General features: G+C 34.9%; 1 protein-coding gene across 1 annotated transcript; it reads left to right on the top strand.

The window, feature by feature from the left end:
* The first annotated feature begins 14,743 nt into the window (after positions 1 to 14,743).
* LOC136978996 (glutamate receptor ionotropic, delta-1-like) lies at positions 14,744 to 16,101 on the top strand. Its single transcript, XM_067274874.1, has 6 exons — positions 14,744 to 14,874; positions 14,952 to 14,979; positions 15,055 to 15,201; positions 15,336 to 15,480; positions 15,734 to 15,972; positions 16,084 to 16,101. Exons 1-6 carry the CDS (start codon positions 14,744 to 14,746, stop codon positions 16,099 to 16,101), a joined length of 708 nt encoding a protein of 235 aa, XP_067130975.1.
* Positions 16,102 to 20,758: the final 4,657 nt, after the last annotated feature.

Genomic DNA, 20,758 nt, shown 5'->3' with positions numbered 1-20,758 from the left:
TGACAAAGCACCTGTGTCGAATATAGGAACAGGAATTACACAAAGCTCGCGTGTCATACAATTCGATTGTTAATTAACTGGAAAACTTGTTTGTTATTTTTTATATTTAAAAGCGGGAGGAAGTGAGTGTTAAATTTTGAGAAAGATAAGAATTTTTATTGTAATAACCGGAATGTCTGCAAGAAGTAAATCTATATGTATAATCGAGACGTGTTGGTAATAATAATAATAATCAGCGCAGAGCCCAAACGGTTAGCGGTTGAAAGTTGAAATTTGGTACACAGTTAGGGTACGTCACGAGAACGCACACTAAGAAGGGATTTTTCGAAATTCCTCCCCACGGGGGAGAGGGACGGGAATAAGGCTTAACACTTCCATCAACAATGGAAGTGTTACGTAACAATGGAAGTGTTAAGAGAAAGCGACGTGCAAGACGCAGATGCAGTTTTTTTCGTTTTTGCGGGAAATCGAACATATTTATAGACCCATCTAAATATTCTGTAATTAGTCTGTAAACAGGGAGGACCGAATTCTTGCATTCTGCGAAAACGGGTAAGGTCGACTATAATGTATTAATCTTAATCTTCACTATCGTTAATTTTGTCCGAGCAACGCCGGGCCCACCCGCTAGTATTAATATATTTGAGACCAATTAGAAATAATTAAAGTTTTCCGTTCTGTATAATCGCAACGATAACCGCCCCCTGAGTTTATAAGTTATTACTTTTATGAAGAATTTACTTCATTAAATTCAATTTTGTTCTCACAATTAGCGGGAAAATTCAGCAAATTAATACGTGCGAAAATCTAATAAAGTTTATACGAATAAGCAATTCTCTTCGCAGTGCCGGTCGTTAGCTTTTACACAATTCTTATTTAAAACATCACGCGACTTCTGGTCCAGTCTAAAAATCATACATAGGGAATCGGTAGCTTCTAAACCCTAGGCCTTTTATATCTGGTGTTTATCTTACTCGTTGTCGAGAATAAGAAAGGACAGACGGATAGAGAGACGGTTACAGACGAGCAGACGTACGACAGTGGAATCGTAGGTCTGCGGTTTGAAAATCGCAGCTCGATTATTACAAATACTTTCTAAAAAAGCCAAAAGCAAAGGCAATTATGAAATTCCTAAAATGATAAACTTCAAAATATTCACGTGCAAAGCTTTCATCACAATGGAATTTGCTACGCAAAGAACAGGAATTTGACGAATTTCTTCACCGAGTTCGTGAAAGGACTCGATGACCTTCAAGAATTCGTCACTTTTCTTTAAAACTGGATTAGAAATTACACTATAAGTTGAATAACTTTGGTGAAATTTCAAACCGATATTATTCAATTAAGTAAACACGAATTTATTTTTGACTTTAACTAAATCGGTCCGATAAAATATCGAATGAATTAATCGGAGACAGCCGAATAAGTAATCAATTAGGTAATTATATTAAGGAAATGCTTACGAATACGATGGATAAATGTCGACTTAATGAACGTCATTAACGATTTAACCACGAACCGTTAATTCTTATCGGAACAAACACACGTCGATAAGAATTCATTTATTCGTTAGCGACGGGACGTGATTAATTACTGGCAACCCGGATACAAAGAATTAATGTAAGAAATCACACGGTGCAATTTAAACTAAAATTTATTAGCCGATATACTAAAGACATTTCCGATATTTGAGTGTTTTTAAACGAATTCGAACGAAATGTAAAAGTTTTTGTGTACGTATTGAAGTATTCGTACGACAATTCAAAATATCTAACCCAACAGAAGAAATCGCGATTTATAGCAAACATCCGATTGATTCAAGAATCGCATTAAAATTTGAAAAAAAAAAAAAAAAAAAAAAAATTCTCATCGAGAAACAATAAACACGACATTTATGATTCGAGACAGAGTATTGTGGTCTGCAGCAACGCAATTTTATTCTATTATCATCTTATCGTCTTATTTTTAATTGATTAAAAACTGCATTAAACAGAATTTCGTAAGAACTTGTTAGCAAAGATTATTAATTAAATATAATTTATTTAAGATTATTATTGAATGTTTGTACAGAAGTTATTTTATGTTCCTATTGTAAACAGATTCTACTTAATCCAATGTATTGTTTTCGAGTTGAAGACGAAACAACTCGTGGCTTGTTTTGAAATCTTCTTATTGTGCAAAAACAATCGTCGGCGATTCGTTGATTGATTTACAACACTAAATATTCTTCTAAAAACTTCTAGTATCAAGCCACATAAACTGGGTATCGGTGTCAGGCGCATTAGGAAGATAGGTGAGGGAGGTGTAGCGGTGGACTGCCCTAGCCTGGACGAGGCAAACAAGCTCTATGTTGCTATCTCAAAGCTCGAACAGATAGGTTCTAGTGACTGAGAAAAGACTCCCACTCATCAAAGTTGCCTCCGTTCCTAAGGACATAGACAGGGAAAAGCTTACCAGCATACTTTATAAGCAGAACAGCAGTCTTCGTGCGCATTAGGCCGCGACTCCACTAGCCGTAAAACAGCCGTAAAACCCCTCGCCGTGAAAGCTTTTAATCACGTGACCTATTTGCGTTTGCGCTCGGATTGCGGTGGAGGTCGGGCTAGCGAAGCTTTTTACGGCGACAGTACTATTACGGTGTATACGTGATATATCGATATAAAGACAATGATTATATTCTACGAGTTTTTTCTGTACTATAATTACAAATATAGTAAAAGTAATATATTTACTTTCATATATTGACTTTTATTATTATATTATATTATTAAGATAATATACAGCATTTAAAGCTTAGCTTTTTTATTATATCTTATATATAAAATTCTCGTGTCACAATGTTAGTTACCGTACTCCTCCGAAACGGCTTTACCGATTTTTACCAAATTTTATATGCATATTCAGTAGGTCTGAGAATCGGCTACTATCTATTTTTCATACCCCTACACCATTTCCCCCTTTCAAAAATATATTTATATATGGATTAAGGCTTTCATGTCCAACAGATGGCGCTAACTTCCGACGACCTAAGTTTGCTTTTCTGTGAGGCATTCTGCTTTTCTGTGAGAATGGACTGAAGCAGATCATTTTCTATCTATCTATATAAATAAAATATAACGTTCGTTTGTTCCTACCGATTCCTTTGAAATTTTGACACAACGTTGCATTCGAATACGCACGTGTTTTTATATAATATACATGTCGAAATCCCCCTTAGTGGGGGGAGATGGACGGGATTAAGGCTTACCGTGAAGAACTCGGCTTCTATTATACTATTTTACATGCGGTTTTTTGCGTTTTTAATTGCGTTTTAATAGGTTACGTCAACAGAATATACACTAAAAAGGGATTTTTCGATATTCCCCAGCGGGAAAAATGACGGGATTAAGGCTTACTGTGAAGAACTCGGCTTTTATTATACTATTTTAGATGCGTTTTTGATTGCGTTTTAATAGGGTACGTCAAGAAAATGTACACTAAGAAGGGATTTTTTGAAATTCTCCCCACGGGGGAAGTGTTATACATTTATAATAGATACATTTTGAGCCACAACAACGCGTGGCCGGGTCAGCTAGTACTCCTCTAAATTTAGGCATCCATTATTATAATCGGGATACCTCTTGTCGTAGATACATAAATACTTTCGGATGTTTTCGATAAATCTTTCCAGATCTTCTAGAGTAGCCACGAGAGAACGTACAGAAAAGCTCGTTTTCCGCCATTTTCGCACTGTGTCACGATGACCTAGATTTAACTGACTTCTGATTGGTGGATGGTACCGGTTTACGGTGGTATTCACTTCGAAAGTTGAACACTGCTCGGTTTTACGACCTGCTCGGGCGTAAAATATCATGGTCACGTGATTAAAAGCTTTTACGGCCCTTTTACGGCTAGTGGAGTCGCGGCCTTACACGAGAAAAGAATTCTGTGATAGAGCCGCCACCAAATTCCCTACGAGGCAGCGAGACACAACACCAATCCTGGGTCATCGAGGTAAACACTGAAATCAGGAACATTCTTCTCAGAGGGAAAAGGGTGAACATACTCTGGTATAGATGCCCGATTTATGACTTTTTATCCGTGATACAGTGTTTTAGGTGCCTGGCTTTCGGGCACAGAGCTAGTGCACGCAGCGAAAAAGAGACCACATGCAGCCACTGTGGTGGGCATCACTTTCAGAGAGACACCAACCTGTAACAGGAGACGAGAAACACCAACCTGTGTAAACTGCAAGAGAGGAAAACAGCCGCATTACAACCATAACCGTATGAGCAGGGACTGTCCCACTCTACAACGCGTTCGGACTGAGATGACTAAGAGGTTTGATTTACTCACCTAAAGACTAAGCACTACTTTCGTCACTCGTCTCCGTGTTCTTAACAGTTCACAGTTCCATACTCACTTTCGTCGTTTCTCCTACTTACCAGGCCGTGCATCTACTGATCTCTGTTTCAGCATCTCCATTTACCAAGGCACACTCAGTTTCGGAACTTATTCTGTTTTATATCTTTCCCTGTATTACAAATATTTTGTACGGTTCTCCTATTTACTGCAGCAATTCTGTCTTTGTGAAAATCCCGTATTTTGTGTTTAAATGCATTTTCATCACTGGTTTATTACTGTACTCAAATTGTTATTTCTGTATTTTTTGCCATCTTAGTTAACTATTGTAATACGTGCTCTCTAATTGTCGCGCCGAACCTCTATTGTATCTGTTTGTCTTTATTGTTTCTCAATGTCTACATTTTGTATTTTGTAATTTTGCTTTTATAATAAATGCGATGCAGGCGCTCTTGGGTCCCATGGACCCTAGGTTACTCATTTTCCTCCTATCCTTTTTCTCTTTATTTCACCTTCTCTCTAACTCCTTACCCAACTTTAACTCTTCCTTCCTTTTCGTCTTAACAGGGTTATACCTATGAATGAGGCCCTCTACACTTTCTCAACATGTATTAGCTCTCTCTTCCTTTTTTTACGCTCTGTTTTACGTTCTGTAGCAAGCTATAGATATTGGGTGCACTTTTATAGATCATTCTCGAGTTCTTCTAAGAAAAATAGCACCCAATATCTATAGCTTGAATTCTAAATACGTAAAATATTCGAAAACGACACGTAAAATTTCGAAAACGAACATTTATAATATTAAACCCGACGATGGCCTATATTAGATAGGTCGAAAACGTTAGTGAAAATAAAAGAATTTTAAGCTCAGCAGGTGTTGGTGAAACTGAAGTGAATTATTTGCAGACAACGAGGTGGATAGATATGAAGTTATCAGTTTCGGCATTTTCCATCTTTCTATAACACATCTTTTGCGATCACCCACGTGTTCTAAAATGTCACAAAGCGTAATCACCGCGACTTAAACAACTACGAAATCAACTAGGATTAATCTCGGACACAAATGCCGATAAAACGTTTTGACTACAGAGAGAAAAATTATTACAAAGACAACACACAAGTAACTCTCGTATGTCGTCGGGCACGCTCTACTTTTTGTGGCAGCCATTTTGGTCGACTCATACGCCGCCTCTATTTACTGGCACAAGCGAATTACAGAATTTGTCAGGTGTAAACTTTATAATAAATCACTTCTTCCTTAGTCCTTGGCACTTTTTCGACATTTTTTTTTTTTTTTTTTACACTAAACAAGGCGTGAATAATCACATCTATTAAAATTAGCGAAGTAAAAACAGCCACTGCGATTTTACATCCAAGAACAGACTTAACTTCATCCAAATAATCTTGGTTCGAAGAAGTATTTGCTGTCGACGTCTAATTGTCTTAGGCAATTTGTTGGCATCGATCATTATAAACAATTTCGGTGAAAGACAGAAAGACGAATTTCTTCTTCAGTCAATAATGAAGGAATCTGTAATTTTCTTTCTGTTCCTAAGCCACCTGTTTTAGTAAACTGCGAATCGAAATCGCAATTTCAATTGTTTCTCGATAGGTAAATCTTAAATTGCGTAGAAACGTCGATCGGGTTCTTTAATCCAGAAAGTAATTCGGTTAATTAAACTCGGCACCCCGAAAAAAGCTTTTAACTCATATTTTGTGCAGGCCGATAACCTGGTATTTTGGATTTTTCAATTCTAATGCTTACCGCTATTTCGATGGAAAGAAGGGACTGCTGCGGAAGGAGGTGGAAGCAATTCGAAGAAAAGTAGTGGTTGACCTCCTCCCGGATAGGAGGATGGTCAACCACTACTAATTAAAATATCGGTATACTATTCGTATCATATTTAAAAAGTGATGGCTCAGCACGTGATCGAGTTGCTAAACTTAACGCCCGAAAGACTTCGTATGATTTGTTTAAATTAAAAAATTCTCGTAAAACTGTAAGGATAATTGCTTTTGAATACGTTTAAATCGAATACGTATCATTGTAATTTATTCTTTGGAATCATATAGCTAAATATTCCAAAGAATTTTGTATTTTAGATGTTTTTAACTGTTCGTTAACTGTTAATAAATAATTGTCAGTGAGATAAGATGTTTTTGCGTAGATTAAGAAGCATCTAGCTGGGTAGTAATTATTTTATTGCATATTCTGGAACCGTGTCCTCTTTCACCTGTTTTTTTCTGTCACAACTAGGTGCATAGACAGAGATGTCATTGATGTCGGAGACGTCACACTGGGCGTCTCTGACTACAATCTTTACTCGGGAATATCTTGTAAGGAGGTGTTAACTAATATACTGTACATCTTGCATAAAAATTACTTATGTTTACGGTTAAAACTTCCCAGCTTTACACCGAACGGCTCTTAGCTCACACTTGTGTTGTCCGTGTTTACCAGGTTCTCCTTAATCTCGTTGGTATGTTAATAATTTTTTTTAAAAAATGTATACGATAAAATAACCTCTCTTTTTGTTGTTGTTGTTATTATTATTATTATATTTTAAACCAATTTTCGTGAATTTTTATACCTAAACTTTTATTGATATTATTTTCTTGGCTTTTTATAATTTCAAAACTTTCAAAAGTTAGACAGATCAATTTCCGTGCAATTTGGAGTGTAAATTGGCAACTTCACCGATCCAAAACGATTATTTGAGAACTCGATTTGAGTCGAGTCGTATTCTATCCAATTTAACACCGGCCATTTTCTCGAAGCGTAAAAATAATTTCCAGGGTGAAAAAAACTACAATCATTTGTAACACTTAAAGCATTTAATCAAGTTATTAGACGTTAAACTTACAGCGAAATTCTGGTAAATAATATACGAATATCTAAGTAATAAGAATAAATTTATTTTTCCACAAAAACTTAAATTAAATAAGGAAGCTTTCATCCGAAAATGATTTACGTTAACAAGAATTTTGAAAGGAAGGATTTTGAGTTTACATACATGGAAATACGAAGAATAATACTAAATAAAAGCTGCAGACGACCGTAATTACTACAATAACTTCCGCATCGTTTGCAGTACGAGTCATTAAAGTGGTTTTAACCGGTCCTGTTTAAATTACATTAAAAGATGGTTCTCGAATCAGTACTAGTCTATAGACTGCTTGTGGTAAAGTTTTAGTTTCCCGACAGGTTGTGTAACAACATTACGTAAGCCAAATTCCGTAGCTCAAACTCGAAGAAACGTGCACTTTATAGCACGTAGATAGCGTAAAAACTATACCGTGATCTTGGAACTCCCGATCCAATACGGCGGCTCCTTAGGGAACGTCGGTGTCTCGACCTTATATTTACAGACTTCGAGGAAATCGAATGGAGATAGAAATTAATTTATTTACAGAAATCCAATAGATATTTTGGGGAGGGATGTTCGACACTATCTAAGTTAGCGGTCTATAAAGCTAACTGCTGTGTAGTTGAATGGAATGAAGCCATTATCTTCGGGACCATCGTCGGCATTGCACAAAGAAAAAATTGAGTCTATAAAAGTATATTAAAGGATGTTTGTATTAATATCTGATTCTTGATTTCGTAAATTGACATTTAGTAGTTCCGTAATTTTTTTTATTGGTTTCTTCTTGGCCAATGGCGTTAAAAGTGTCATCTTTTTCGTAGCACCTATCGACGGCTATGTATAAATGGAACACAAGCACTATTTATTCGAGAACAAATATTCCAGTAATAATTCTCCTATACCGATTTTTGATAAAGGATAGGCCTGTATATCCATTAAAATCTGTTAGATTTAACCTCTCTACGAAATTTTATCGATCTCTCTAACAGGTTAGAATCCGCAACGAAGTAAATTAACACAATTTAACTACAGTCAAATAATCTTTATTCTCTGGCACCGCTAAGCACAGCCGGGCAGAAATACAAAAAGTACATAGTAGATACATGCTGTTAGTCATACAAGGGATACAATAAAATGGCAGATAAAAGGGAAATAAAATAAATTAAAATAAATAACACAAATGAATTAAAATAAAAAAAATTAAAGTTAAATAAATGATTACTTGAATAACGGACGTAAGTTAAATTGTGTTCTGTCCAGTTTAACACCGGCTATTGTGTCAAACCTGCGTTCTGTAAAATTGAGATATTTCAGATGCTTGCTGCTCCCGAAAGGACGCTTACCAGTAATTTCAGTTAAATTGTTCTCAGATAGACTGAGATGCATTAATTTAGTCAATGGGAGGAAGACGTTTTCGTGTAAAAATGTCAGACGATTACTTGATAAAACGAGAATCTGCAATGACAACAGATTCAGAAAAACGTCTTCGGGAAGATTTTCTAACCGGTTTCCCCGTAAGTTCAACAATCGTAGATCAGAAAGTCCATGAAAAATTTCTGTTGGAAGTGTCGATATTTTATTATACCGAAAGGAAAACTCTGTCAGCAGTTTGTTGTTTCTCAAAAGATTTGGCGGAAGATGTTCAATTCGGTTGACACGTAAATGGACGATTTTCAAATTGATATAAAAATTTAATAAATTCGAATGAACAATTTATTTTAAGAACATTATTTTTTAATTATTAACAGTATTTTTATTATTATTATCATTAACAACGTCATAATATTAATTTTTATATTAATTTTAATTTTCACAAAACGACGCAAAAAACATTGACGAATCGACCAGCTAGTCACGTGTAAACAGAAACTTCGTACAAAATAAAACAAAAGATAATAGAAACCACATTCCGTTGCCATATTGGTTACATCTTGGCTAAGGCCAAGAAAATAAACTACACGCAGATAAAATGTGCTAGGTGGACCGGGGAACTAAATCGTAAAGCTTATAAAACTGTATATAATGGGGCAACACAACCGATGCTACTTTACGCGGCCCATAGCTGGAGGTCGCGTAACTAGTAAAAATTCAGTAGCGAGTAAATTACTCTCTTTTCAAAGACAATTTACCATCAGAATTTCAAAGCACTCGCAGAACCGTTTCTACTAACGCCTCTGATTCTAGCGGAGCTCCTTCTTTCGCCACTATGTATCGTAGAAAAGGTTTTAAACTACTACGTCAGAACTACAAACATCGAGGCTCAACAACGGTCTCTACTCCTATCTACGGCTGTTCACACGCGACCATATTGCAATTACCCTATCTCTGATCGTCACCCCGTAAACGAGGTTATCCCCAGGGTACCGTACATTTGGTGTCATCCGCTTTCTCCGTGGATAACCGTGCAGACATTAATATCAATACAGATGGGTCAAAAGCACCCTTCGATCCACTTAATCCACGAATGAAAGGAAAGGCAGCAGAAATATTAGTCGAAGTAAAACGAAATCTCTACAAACAGAAATATTTCGAGTCTTTCGAGTCTTATATATGATGAACTTTGACGTCATACTGAACGATTTTTCGAGTACTAACGAATCGTTGGTGTGTCGCGCGAGTGCAGAATAGACTTCATCGCAACATATTAGGAGTAATTTGATCCTTAATACGATTGAGAGGTAGAAGTTTGACCGATAATTAATAATTTGTCGTATCATTCATCAGACTAAAAATATATATAGAACATATTCGAGTCTGTATTTATTTCTGCATTCGTTTGCTGTTATATTCGTGTCAAAATAAGCAATAAATTGTTTATCGACTGGAAATTTGTGTTATTGGAAATGAGAACAGAATGAAACCAGACAAAATATTTATTCGAATTTGTTTACAACTCCTATCAACTGTCGATAACCTCTTCGAACCAAACGTTAAATGCCTTTTTCTAGTATAAAAATATATTACGCTATTCGAGTTAAACGATAAAGATTTCATCTATTATTGCAGAATTTTAGTAACAGTAACAACACCTTCGGCAATGGCGATATTTCCTGTTATATCCCGTTAATCTTTTTAAATCTGCGGAAGCGAAGAAAGAAACTGTTTTATAATCGCGTGTTTTACTGTTAGTGTCAAGAATTATATGGTGTGTAGATTCCCTGCCAAAGATTTACTTAGATTTGTTGTACTTGACGTAAGGTAAAGCGTGACGACATAATTCACCTTCCACGTCGCTATTTCTAAAACACTTTTATAGCGCACTTATTTATACTTTTGTGTGAATACGATACGCAGAGATTCGCATTTCGTTAAAACCAGTCAAATTTAATATAAATTTTTCATATATTCTATTTTCTGATAATTTAAAATTTTCACATTTTAAAAATATCCAGCAACCAGTTGCTTAACTTTCCCGGAGACATTTGGTGATACCATCTGTTATGATTTTTTATTCGAAACACTTTTCATATTTTTAACCGTTATAAAATGACCAAAAGCTTAATGTCGAGTGTCGGGATGGGTTTTATAAAAATTGTAAACGGTAATAACGAGTGAAATCGTCATTAAGTCCGACCTTACGACAGATACACGCGACCTCTTTACTTTTCCACCCTCTCGACCTTTAATCACCAAAATTTAATAGCATCGATCCTCTTAATATATGAATTTTCCTGCAAAATTTCCGTAAATTTCGACAAAAAGCGCGGGAGTTAGTAAGTTTCGAAGAGGGTGAACGTAATCGTGCCCCACACACACGCACTATAATCCATACATACAGAAAAAAAAACCTTAAAATTTTTGCATTTCTCGACGTTTCGAGGTGTCCTCCGCCCAAAAATTTCCAAATCTTTGAGGTCGTTTTGGGCATAAGTGTCAAAAATACAAATGGCTGCATCTTTACTTCCACTTTTGCAGAAGTGATGCCATTTCCAGGCGTAATGCCCAACTTAGTGTAACTTTTTTGTTCACCTTTCGTCTTTATTATTATGTTTTCGACGAATTTTAATATTTTCATTCCTATTACTAGTTAATTTTGTATATAACTAATAATTGTTTTGTTGCTTTTCTTTGTAGACGTTTTAGTTGTTTATCCGAGCCGCAATTCCCGTACCGCATTAGATTCCCACTGTATTTCTCTCCGTTTCCTTAGTCTCGAGAACGGAATTCGACGGATATGAAAACCTTATGGGCTGGAGGCCCAGTTAACTATATACGAACTTCCGAATTGAACTAAAATTTACGTGAATTTTTTTATATTAAAATATAAATAAACATTGCACTATAGCAATGTCTTAATAAGTAATTTCGCCTATTAATTACCCTTATCTATCTTGTAGTTCCATTGAGATATATACCTATCATAACGAGCAAAAGAAACGCTCTATAATTTGTATTCTGATATCACTCGTTACAACCCATCGCCGATTCAAACTGTTTTGTATGCGAAAGAACTGATTAAAATATGGAAAACAATCACGCAATTGGTTAGATTGTTGTCGTTAACAAATGCATATTCAATTCGGTAAAAAATGAGTTATTACAGAGAAACTTTCGTTTCTACTGCGGTGAAACAGTCAGGGAACTAGCACTTTTGTTCTCACTATACAATAGTTTAGCGAGAACAAAAGTGCCGGTTCTCCAACCGTTTCACCATTCTGCTCCGAATGTATTCTTTATGTATAATCAATCGCTATACTTTAAAAGTTAATACGTTTAATTTTCCACTTGTAGAATTTCTAGTAAGAGAACTGAATTCGAATGACCGACAAATGTGAAAGCTTTGTTTACAATTTTCAAAAGATAAATATTTAATAGAATAAACAATGAGTTATATATACGGAACCTTTGTTCTCGCAGAACAATAGTCTTGTCCCGTTTCTCTATTCTGTGCCCAATTTATATTTGCATATTTTGCGATTTTCGTTGTCATTTCGATTTCAAACAAGGATCGAGATTCATTGGCGGATTCTGTTTTCAGGTTAATTTTCTTCCTTTAATAATTTAATTAATTACTTCTTTGTGTTCTCTTCTTTTTTAATTACTTCCTTGTGTTCTCTACAGAATTGATACAATGACGATCCTTCACTTGAAACTGATGTACGTGTTGGTCACTTTTAGACGTGGATTAGATCGGCATCACGGTAAGTAATATATCACATTTTCTAAAAATAACCCGTAACTCACATTCCGGTGATGTGTTTTGGTGTGTTTAGTAAAACTTGAAAAATAATTAATATATTTTGTTCAAATGAATTAAAGTTAATTTGGTGGAAAGTGATTAAAAATCATTTCTGTCTCCAGCATTTGACACGCCTTACTTAATAGCGAGACGATGTGTTTTTAGAAGTTGGAAACACTATACTACCACGTACAGTACATTCAAATATGTTGTCAATTTTCGAACGATGTACTTTTTACCAGCTTCTGATAAAATATAATATAATAAACGTTTATTAGAAATGACCGATAGTAATTTATATAGTAAAAACATATTGACGAACACAAAAATTTTGTTTCCACAATCCCTTGTTTTCATATTCAACATTGACAAACACAAAAATACACAGGTCTTCACATACAGAGACGACCTTTTATTTGAGGCTACGCCTCTGTAAAAAAAACGAATGATTGTGAAGACAAAACTCTTGTATTCTTCAATATATTATTACACTAGACGTCCATTTCTTAACGATAACTCTTTTCGTAGTCTTTTGAGAATGTGTCAATAATCACAGACCCACGTAAGATTGCCACCGTTCTTAATTAAAATAATATAAATTTACTTTAATTAATATCTGGGTATTAGGTGACGTGCCGATCATGTTCTGGCAACACGGATTTCCTGTAAAAGTCTACAAGGAACAGAACGTCGATAATATGGAAATCGCCTTTATGTATCATTGCAAGAATCGTACTGTTGGATTTACAGAAATCATCAAGCCTACCACTCGCGTGTTAGCGAACGATCAGCTCATTAAAATAGTAAGTTTGACCTTACATAAAGAAATTCTAAAAATTATAATAATCTCTATTGTACCCTTCGATGTTTCTCTTTACATTGCTCTTCACTAGTTGTTCTAGCATAAAATAATGCAGTAAAAAATTTAGAAAGTCTGTTTTAATTAACCTACCGATATCCGTTTTGCGATATAGTGCAGAACTGACTTCCGCACGTGCAAAAGGTACGGAAAAAGAAGAAAACAGAAATTACGACCGCTGAACGGGAAACGAGTAGGAGTATTTTACGATACCGTAAGTCGTCGCAATTTTATAATTGCGTATTATTTTATCGAGTTAATCACAGAATAGCTAAACAAAGAGAAATTTCGCCCTACACTATTTCTTTTAAACACTTTTCATAGAACTAATGCATTTCAACAAATCGTCCTCTTCAACTTTATACGAAAAAATATCCTTTTGTATAGCTTTCACTCGATAAGCACGTGAAAAGTGATTAGGGGCTTTATAATACACATGAGAAATAGTACGGGTGACACTTGCACGTATAGTTAGACCAGTTAAAACGGAGTACAATTTCTTTACGTTGATCGACATCACCACTTCGTGTCAAATTCCTTAATATAAATCAACGAAATAGAATATAGTAATAAATTGTCTGTGACCTTAGATACGGCGCTCTTGGTGTACTATCGACCGCGATTTTACTTTAAGTTAAAACGTTGAAGTACATACCACGTGTTGGGCAGGAATATCTCTTTAGAATCTATTTTTCTCATCTAAATCTAGATTTTGTTTGCCCCTAGATTTCAAATTTAGGCAATTAGATAAGTGGTATAAATCTAGATTGTTTCATCTCGAATTTAGCTATTTTCTAGATTTTATTTAATTTAATAGCATCAATGCTCCTTATACACAAGCGTTCGTGCCAAATTTCGTTTCTTATAGACGCCAACACACACATACACGAAATATTGTTTTCTTTTTTGTATTTTTTTGGGTTCTGAAGGTCTCAAAACGTGAATATTTGCAATGCTTTCCTTTGTTATGTGTACGCAACAGTCGGGAAAGTAAAATTAAGCGTGTTTAGAAATGCCTTTAACTTACCATTACAGAATATTTTGTCTTAAAATAAAGGGTTAAAAAAGAAATGTCTCGTTATTTACTTTCAAATTTTAAAAAGTAGGGCCATTTTGACTCGTACTGTACCATCTCAGTCAAGATATAAAACTCTTTATTCCCTTTGCACACTTTACACAACGAGTTAGAATATTCTAACTCGTTGTGTAAAGTGTGACCTACACGCGACACAAATTGCACGCCCTTCTGACTAAAAAGAAAATGGAAAACGTGCGTTCAATTTCGTTTAAACATGGCGTCGCTACAGTCACTCTATGTAGTATATTCTAGCTGGTTGGTCTAAATGTCCTCAACGTCAAACGAAACCATTCACGCAAATTAGAGTAGTTCATTAGCTAAGTGAAAAACAATCTTTCTTAATTTCCACTCGCTCCTACACTCAAAAATGCCGAAAAATTGTTCAAAGAAAATTATTACCTAGTTCTTTAATTATAACAATGGCCCGCATATATAAATTTATGAAATGTTTCCGTGTCTCTTCTCAGGAACGTCAATTTCAAATCGACAAAGACCGTAAACCATTTTCTCTTCAATATTTAGACTTACTTAGTGATTGTCTGGGGATAAGGTTCGTCTATTACACTTCTACTGCCACTTCGATAAACTTTACTATTGAATATTTAATTTTACTTCTTTTTATTACAGCATTGAGACGAATCGAATCTACAGAGGAGTAAGCCGTTATCAATTTGTATTGTAAAATTTCTAATCACTCATTTTGATAATAAGTATTTTAAAAATTAATTAGACAGATCTGGCATTAACCACAAAAATCATCCTCAAAGATTACATGGCTTACACGCCTCCCGTATTCGATACTTCTACGTATTACGTTATTCGAGCTGCGAGACCCTTGGACAAAGCAATTTCGTTGGTAAAGCCGTTTGCCTGGACGGTAAGTGCAACGTTTACGACAATAAAATAACACTTAAATTGCGTGAATGTACAGTACGTAGATTATAGTTGTATTCGATGCGTAAGGTGTGCTCGAATGAATACGAATTTCTATATATTTTCTTTATTTTTCAGATTTGGGTGTGTCTGTCGATCACGTTGCCTCTGTTTCTCATTTCTGCGTACGTACTGTTGAGACAAGAGGCGAGACTTCGGAACATGAATCCACCTTCGTTTTCCGCCTTCTTCTGGATTATAATAAGAAGTTTTCTGCGTCAAGGTGAGCGCTCGGTGTCGGTTATTTTATTCGTCACTTTGTTTTACGTATACTCTAGTTAATACTACAAAAGTTGTAAGCATTTATACGGATAGCGCAATCCTACTCGATGTGTCACGCGAGACAGTGTAAATAACTACCATACGAGAAATCCCAGAATTTCAATTGAGGAATTTAGTGCAGTTGTAATTAGAGTTAATATTGTAACCAGATATACACGATTAAATTCCAATTTTTTAATTTTCTCTTCTCCTAGATACCGATATCGATAACGTCTTTCTGGAAACCTTCCGTCTGATGATTGGATGTTGGTTATTGATGACGTTCGTGCTGACGTCAGGCTATTTAGGCATTTTGCCATCCTTCATGATGTATCCGGGAACCGAAGACATCCCAAAAACTTTTATGGAGTTGGGAAAAGCAGTGAGCGAAGGGAGATATGAACCTTTGGTTTTCCTTCTGTCTGATGAATCAACTATTTTTAACGTTTACAAGGTTTGTAGTTTCGGATCGTTTTACTTAGTTTCAGTTATTGAAATAACGAATGAAGCCTATCGAAAACAACACATTCACTTGTCCTTTTCCACGTCTAAAACACTATTTTAGGTGAGTTTTAAACTGTAACTAAAATAAAATATCGAAGTATGAAAGTTTCTGCGTTCATGTAAGTAGTTTTAGGGACAATATAGATAAATTGTCACAGCATTTAAAATAATACAGAAACGAGCTGCTTAACTTTCCAGGCAACACTTAAAACTGCTTGTGTGACCCCATCTGTTAGGATGTTTTATTATTAAAACTTTTAAAATTCTAATTATTATAAAATGGAAGAAAGCTTAATTTTCAGGTTTTATAAAAACTTTTAAATGCTAATAACGAGTAAAATCGTAATTAAGTTTGACCGAAGTCGAGATGTAACACACGACCCCCTTTATCTCCCCATCCCATCGACGTTTAACCAAAATTTAATAGCATCCTAATACAGAAACCTCCCTGCAAAATTTCAGAAAAAGCACGGGAGTTATTAAGCTTCAAAACCGTGGACAAAATTATACCCCACACGCCGAATTTTTTGAACTTCTCGACATCTCGAGGTCCCGGAGTCCAGAAACGTAGAAATCTTCAGAGCCATTTTTTGACCGATCGTCATATTTTATCTGTGTTGTATATAACAGAACCAGAAAAGTAATAACTGTAAATTCGATTTCCGTTCGGGGTGTCGGGAAAAGCGAAAAGAAATTTCGCAACCGGATATACCTTTGACCTTATGGTCTAGGTCAAAGGTCAAGATTATTTTAAGATTTAAATTATAATGGGAAACCATACTTTTTATTACTGGAATAGGAAAATCTTGACCCTGAAATGATCTCGAAGGTCAAAATCAAGGTCACATCCAAGGTCACCAATTGTTTGGCTCTTCGAAAACCTACAACTTTTGTCCATACCTTTTGCCCAAAATAATGAGATCCAATTAAGTTATTTCATTGTCTCGAGATAAAAAAATACACCCTGTATAACAGCCGGGAGTGTAAAATATACACGAGAGACGTATATTTTTACAGTGTATTCTCGAGTTATAAACTTGATTTAATTTATTCTTAACTTATGTAAGTTTTTATTATTATTTACTGTTCCTAAATTATTTCAAAATTTTATTATTATTCCTATATTATATATGCACATAGCTTCCATCTGACATTAATGCTTCCATTAATTTAAATAATAAAATTATGCAGCCACCAAGAGAAACTCTCGAGTACCAATTGTATACACCATTTCAAAGAATTTAAAATATAGAATTACAATGAATATTATTATTTTTTTATAGAACGCTGTTCCCGCGTTAGGAGGTTTTAAACATTCTAAAGTACGATTCACTAACATCGAAATCATCGACACTTTCATAAAGTACTTCATTAGTAATATTATTGGTGATTACATTTTAATGGAACCTGAAGATGCACTCCCTAAAATTCTCAACGAGGCAAGGTGCCTGCTGGCTTCTAAAAGAGTTCTGGATTCGTTGGTTATGCATTGGGGAAAGGAAAAGTTTTACGTATCTTCGGACAGTCTGTATACGAACCACCGCTTTTTTCAGGTCGACACCAAGCGCTTCAATTACGTTCGAGAACTCACGAATACGTAAGTAAAAACCTATTCTATTTTCATCTCGAACACCGTTTTATCTGGAATTCCTCGAACGGAGAATTTTTCCCTCCAAATGTCAGGAATTCCCTCGAAGAAATCACTCGTAAAAATAAAGGAACTGTTGCTTACAACTGCAGAAGGTCCTGCCAAGACGAGTGATGCCGAAGCTTTAGAAATTTCTATAACATGATATCATCGCCAGATATCATATTCTTTTCATTTGCCTCTAGCAAACTAACATTTGGCCTACACTATTTTTCAGAAAATACAAATGCAATACAGGGTATTCAAATGGGATTTTAATAAAAGTCTAAACCCATTTTTATAACTTTTATGTAGAACATTCAGTAGCTTGTTTAGATCTTTGGAGAATCGGTGTTATACCGTTTACGAGACAATTTAATATTTTTCCTTGTAGGACCTCGGTCCTATCTCCCCGATTTCACCCCATTTAAGCCAAATTCTCCAGAGCTTCGAGTTTGGATAAAACGGTGTTAATTTCACACAGAAAAATTGTACTCCGTTTATTCGTTGTTTAATGCAGAATAAATTTACTGGCACAAAGCGGCATACCTAATAAAATAAGCAAAGACGTAGAAGAAGATATCAGAAGAAAATACGAATTTTTTAAAACAAACGTAGAAGAAAATGAAAACGAACCTCTGACAGTAGACGACATTATGGGTCCACTCTACTTATTGTTAGCCGGGTATGCGGTTTCTACTTTGACCCTCGTCGCCGAAATCATTATTCATAAGATGAAAGTCAGAAAACAGCGACTGCAGATTGATGTAGAAAATGCAAGAAATCACTTAAATTGAATTCGTGTGGCATTGTTAAAATACAATTTCACGTATTAAACGTTCTTATTTTTTTCAATTTCACTTAATAACGATAAATGTTTTTAACGACATAACGGTACATCGTAATTATTAAACTATCTAAATTCAAACATTTTCCCGGCCTTTCCCAGCAACGAGTGTTATCGAAGTGTTTTCGGTTGACCAAGCAGCCGTCTTTACAATCGAGTATTAACGGGTTGGAACGTGAAATAAAATTTTATAAATCTTTAAAAAAATTTATAATTACAAATTCTCGGATCGATTGAAAAATTAAATAAATAAATAGAATTCAAATAAAACGAAAATACATTAAAGAAATATACAATTTGACACGTTCGGTAATACTTAAAAGGTGTCAGTAACCTTCTATTGTTTTTAACAGACTGAAACGTGAAAATAAAAAAATAAATTTAAACAATTTTTTAAAATTAAAAAATTTCAAATTGTGAATACGACTTGAAAAAATCAAAATTCGGCAGTATCTGGTGATGCCATCTCTTATCACATTTTATTTAAAAACTTATATTTTTCAATATTATAAAATGACAAAAATCTTAATTTTGAGGATAGAGATAGGTTTAACAAAGCATTGTAAATTCTAATAACGAGTAAAGTCCGTGCAAAATTTCCTGGATAGGTTTCAAATACCTTCACCCCGGGTCTCGAAGAGATCGTTAGCAAACACGTTGGTTACACGTCCCGAAATCTCCCCACGACACTTAAGAGAATTCAATAAGTAAAGCAGTCGTAGTGCCTCACGCTTTACATACTGTACGATATACATTTGTAAGGCATAAAGTACCACGACTTTACCTATCGTGCCAATAGTTCCTGGTAACATTCTCCACTTTAAAGACGTCACGCTCCTAAAAATTTACAGTGACCGAGTCGCCAGAAAATAAATGGAAAAAATAACCGTGTACAAACGTAATACGAAATATTTGATATCGACCACAAACACGTTGCGTGCGATCTTGAAGATGGCTGCTTAGTCAGCCAAAAACGTTTAATTATAAATAACTAATATTGTTTCTGGAAAGTCCAGAACTGTTTATATTTACACTCCGCTCCACTTTATGAGGCTTCTTAGTAAACTGTATTTAATTATGAAGAGTTATATCAAAACAGCAGACAGAAGGAAAAAAGACGAGAGTTTTATTGCAAGGAGCAAAGTGAATGTTATTGATGTTTATTTTTTGTTTAATCTATTGTTTTTCGTGATTTCTGCTGTCATTTCCGGGTTTTAACTCTTTAAACGTGCGTTCTAACCGAAGTATACAATATATTACGACCGTGTGTAAGCTGATGTACTGTACTCTATAAATGAATACGTGATTGGTATGCTTTTTTACGATAGTTTACATTATATAAAATACACTTAGGCTAAGCTTTATCTCTGTTACGTAATTAATTAATAGTGTATAATACAATTAGATTGTTTTGAATATTTTTGTAAATTTACTGTTTCCTGTACGAACTAATTAGTTCAAAACAACGCTTGTCTCGTTACTTTTATTTCATAAATTGCCATTTAACAGTCAGTCATATGTGCATATATATGAGTAAGCTTTTGTAATTTTGAATATGTATTGTATCACTTGTTTGTATGCCACATTGGAATGCTTGTAAACACGAATTGTTTGCTTATATCCATACTTAACACAAATTTAGTGCGATGTCGTTTAATTTTAATATTCAAAAGACTAAAATATGTCACGTAATACGTAATTTTCATAGTATAGTATACATGTTTAATATTTTAATACTATTTAGTGTTTACGTCGCGGGCCCACCAGTGGCCGAGTGGTTAAAACGATAGAACACTGGTAGTTGGTGGCGGATTCGCGCCCTACCAACGAACTGGCCGCGTGGAGTTTTCCGGGTTTTCTCCACGTGTCTAATACCTAAATAGGGGCCAGTTTCTCTTAGAAAGTCCTCCCGGAAGGCGTCCCCCTTGGCACGGCATCCACGTACTGTGATTCCTTAATCCATCGATCCAATCCGTGTTTTGTGTATCTTAATATATAACAGTGTGTAATATCCGAAACCTTCCTATGTAATACAGTATACTTTTATGGTATTTAGATGTATTTTTGTACGAGTATTCCGCATTTCATTAAAACCAATCAAATTTTTAACATAAATTTTCATATATTCTATTTCTGATGATTTATAACACCGAGGAAGTAGTTTGAGTGTAAAAACAAAACAATTTATACCGCAACCCGAAATTGAATAAAACAAACGATGGAAGAAATCGTATATTCTAATTTCGATGCAGTTAACGTGTA

This window comes from Centruroides vittatus, unplaced genomic scaffold (genome assembly GCF_030686945.1).
Source record: "Centruroides vittatus isolate TY-2023 unplaced genomic scaffold, ASM3068694v2 contig_566, whole genome shotgun sequence".
Taxonomy (NCBI): Eukaryota; Metazoa; Arthropoda; class Arachnida; order Scorpiones; family Buthidae; genus Centruroides; species Centruroides vittatus.
This window is presented reverse-complemented; position numbering and strand designations above follow the sequence as displayed.

Excerpts from the sequence above, each read along its gene's own strand:
- LOC136978996 (XM_067274874.1), top strand. The coding sequence starts at position 14,744 with ATGGCCCGCATATATAAATTTATGAAATGTTTCCGTGTCTCTTCTCAG. Across the intron at positions 14,980-15,054 it reads CGAATCGAATCTACAGAGGA|ACAGATCTGGCATTAACCAC; the intron begins GTAAGCCGTTAT and ends AAAATTAATTAG. Across the intron at positions 15,202-15,335 it reads TAAAGCCGTTTGCCTGGACG|ATTTGGGTGTGTCTGTCGAT; the intron begins GTAAGTGCAACG and ends TTTATTTTTCAG.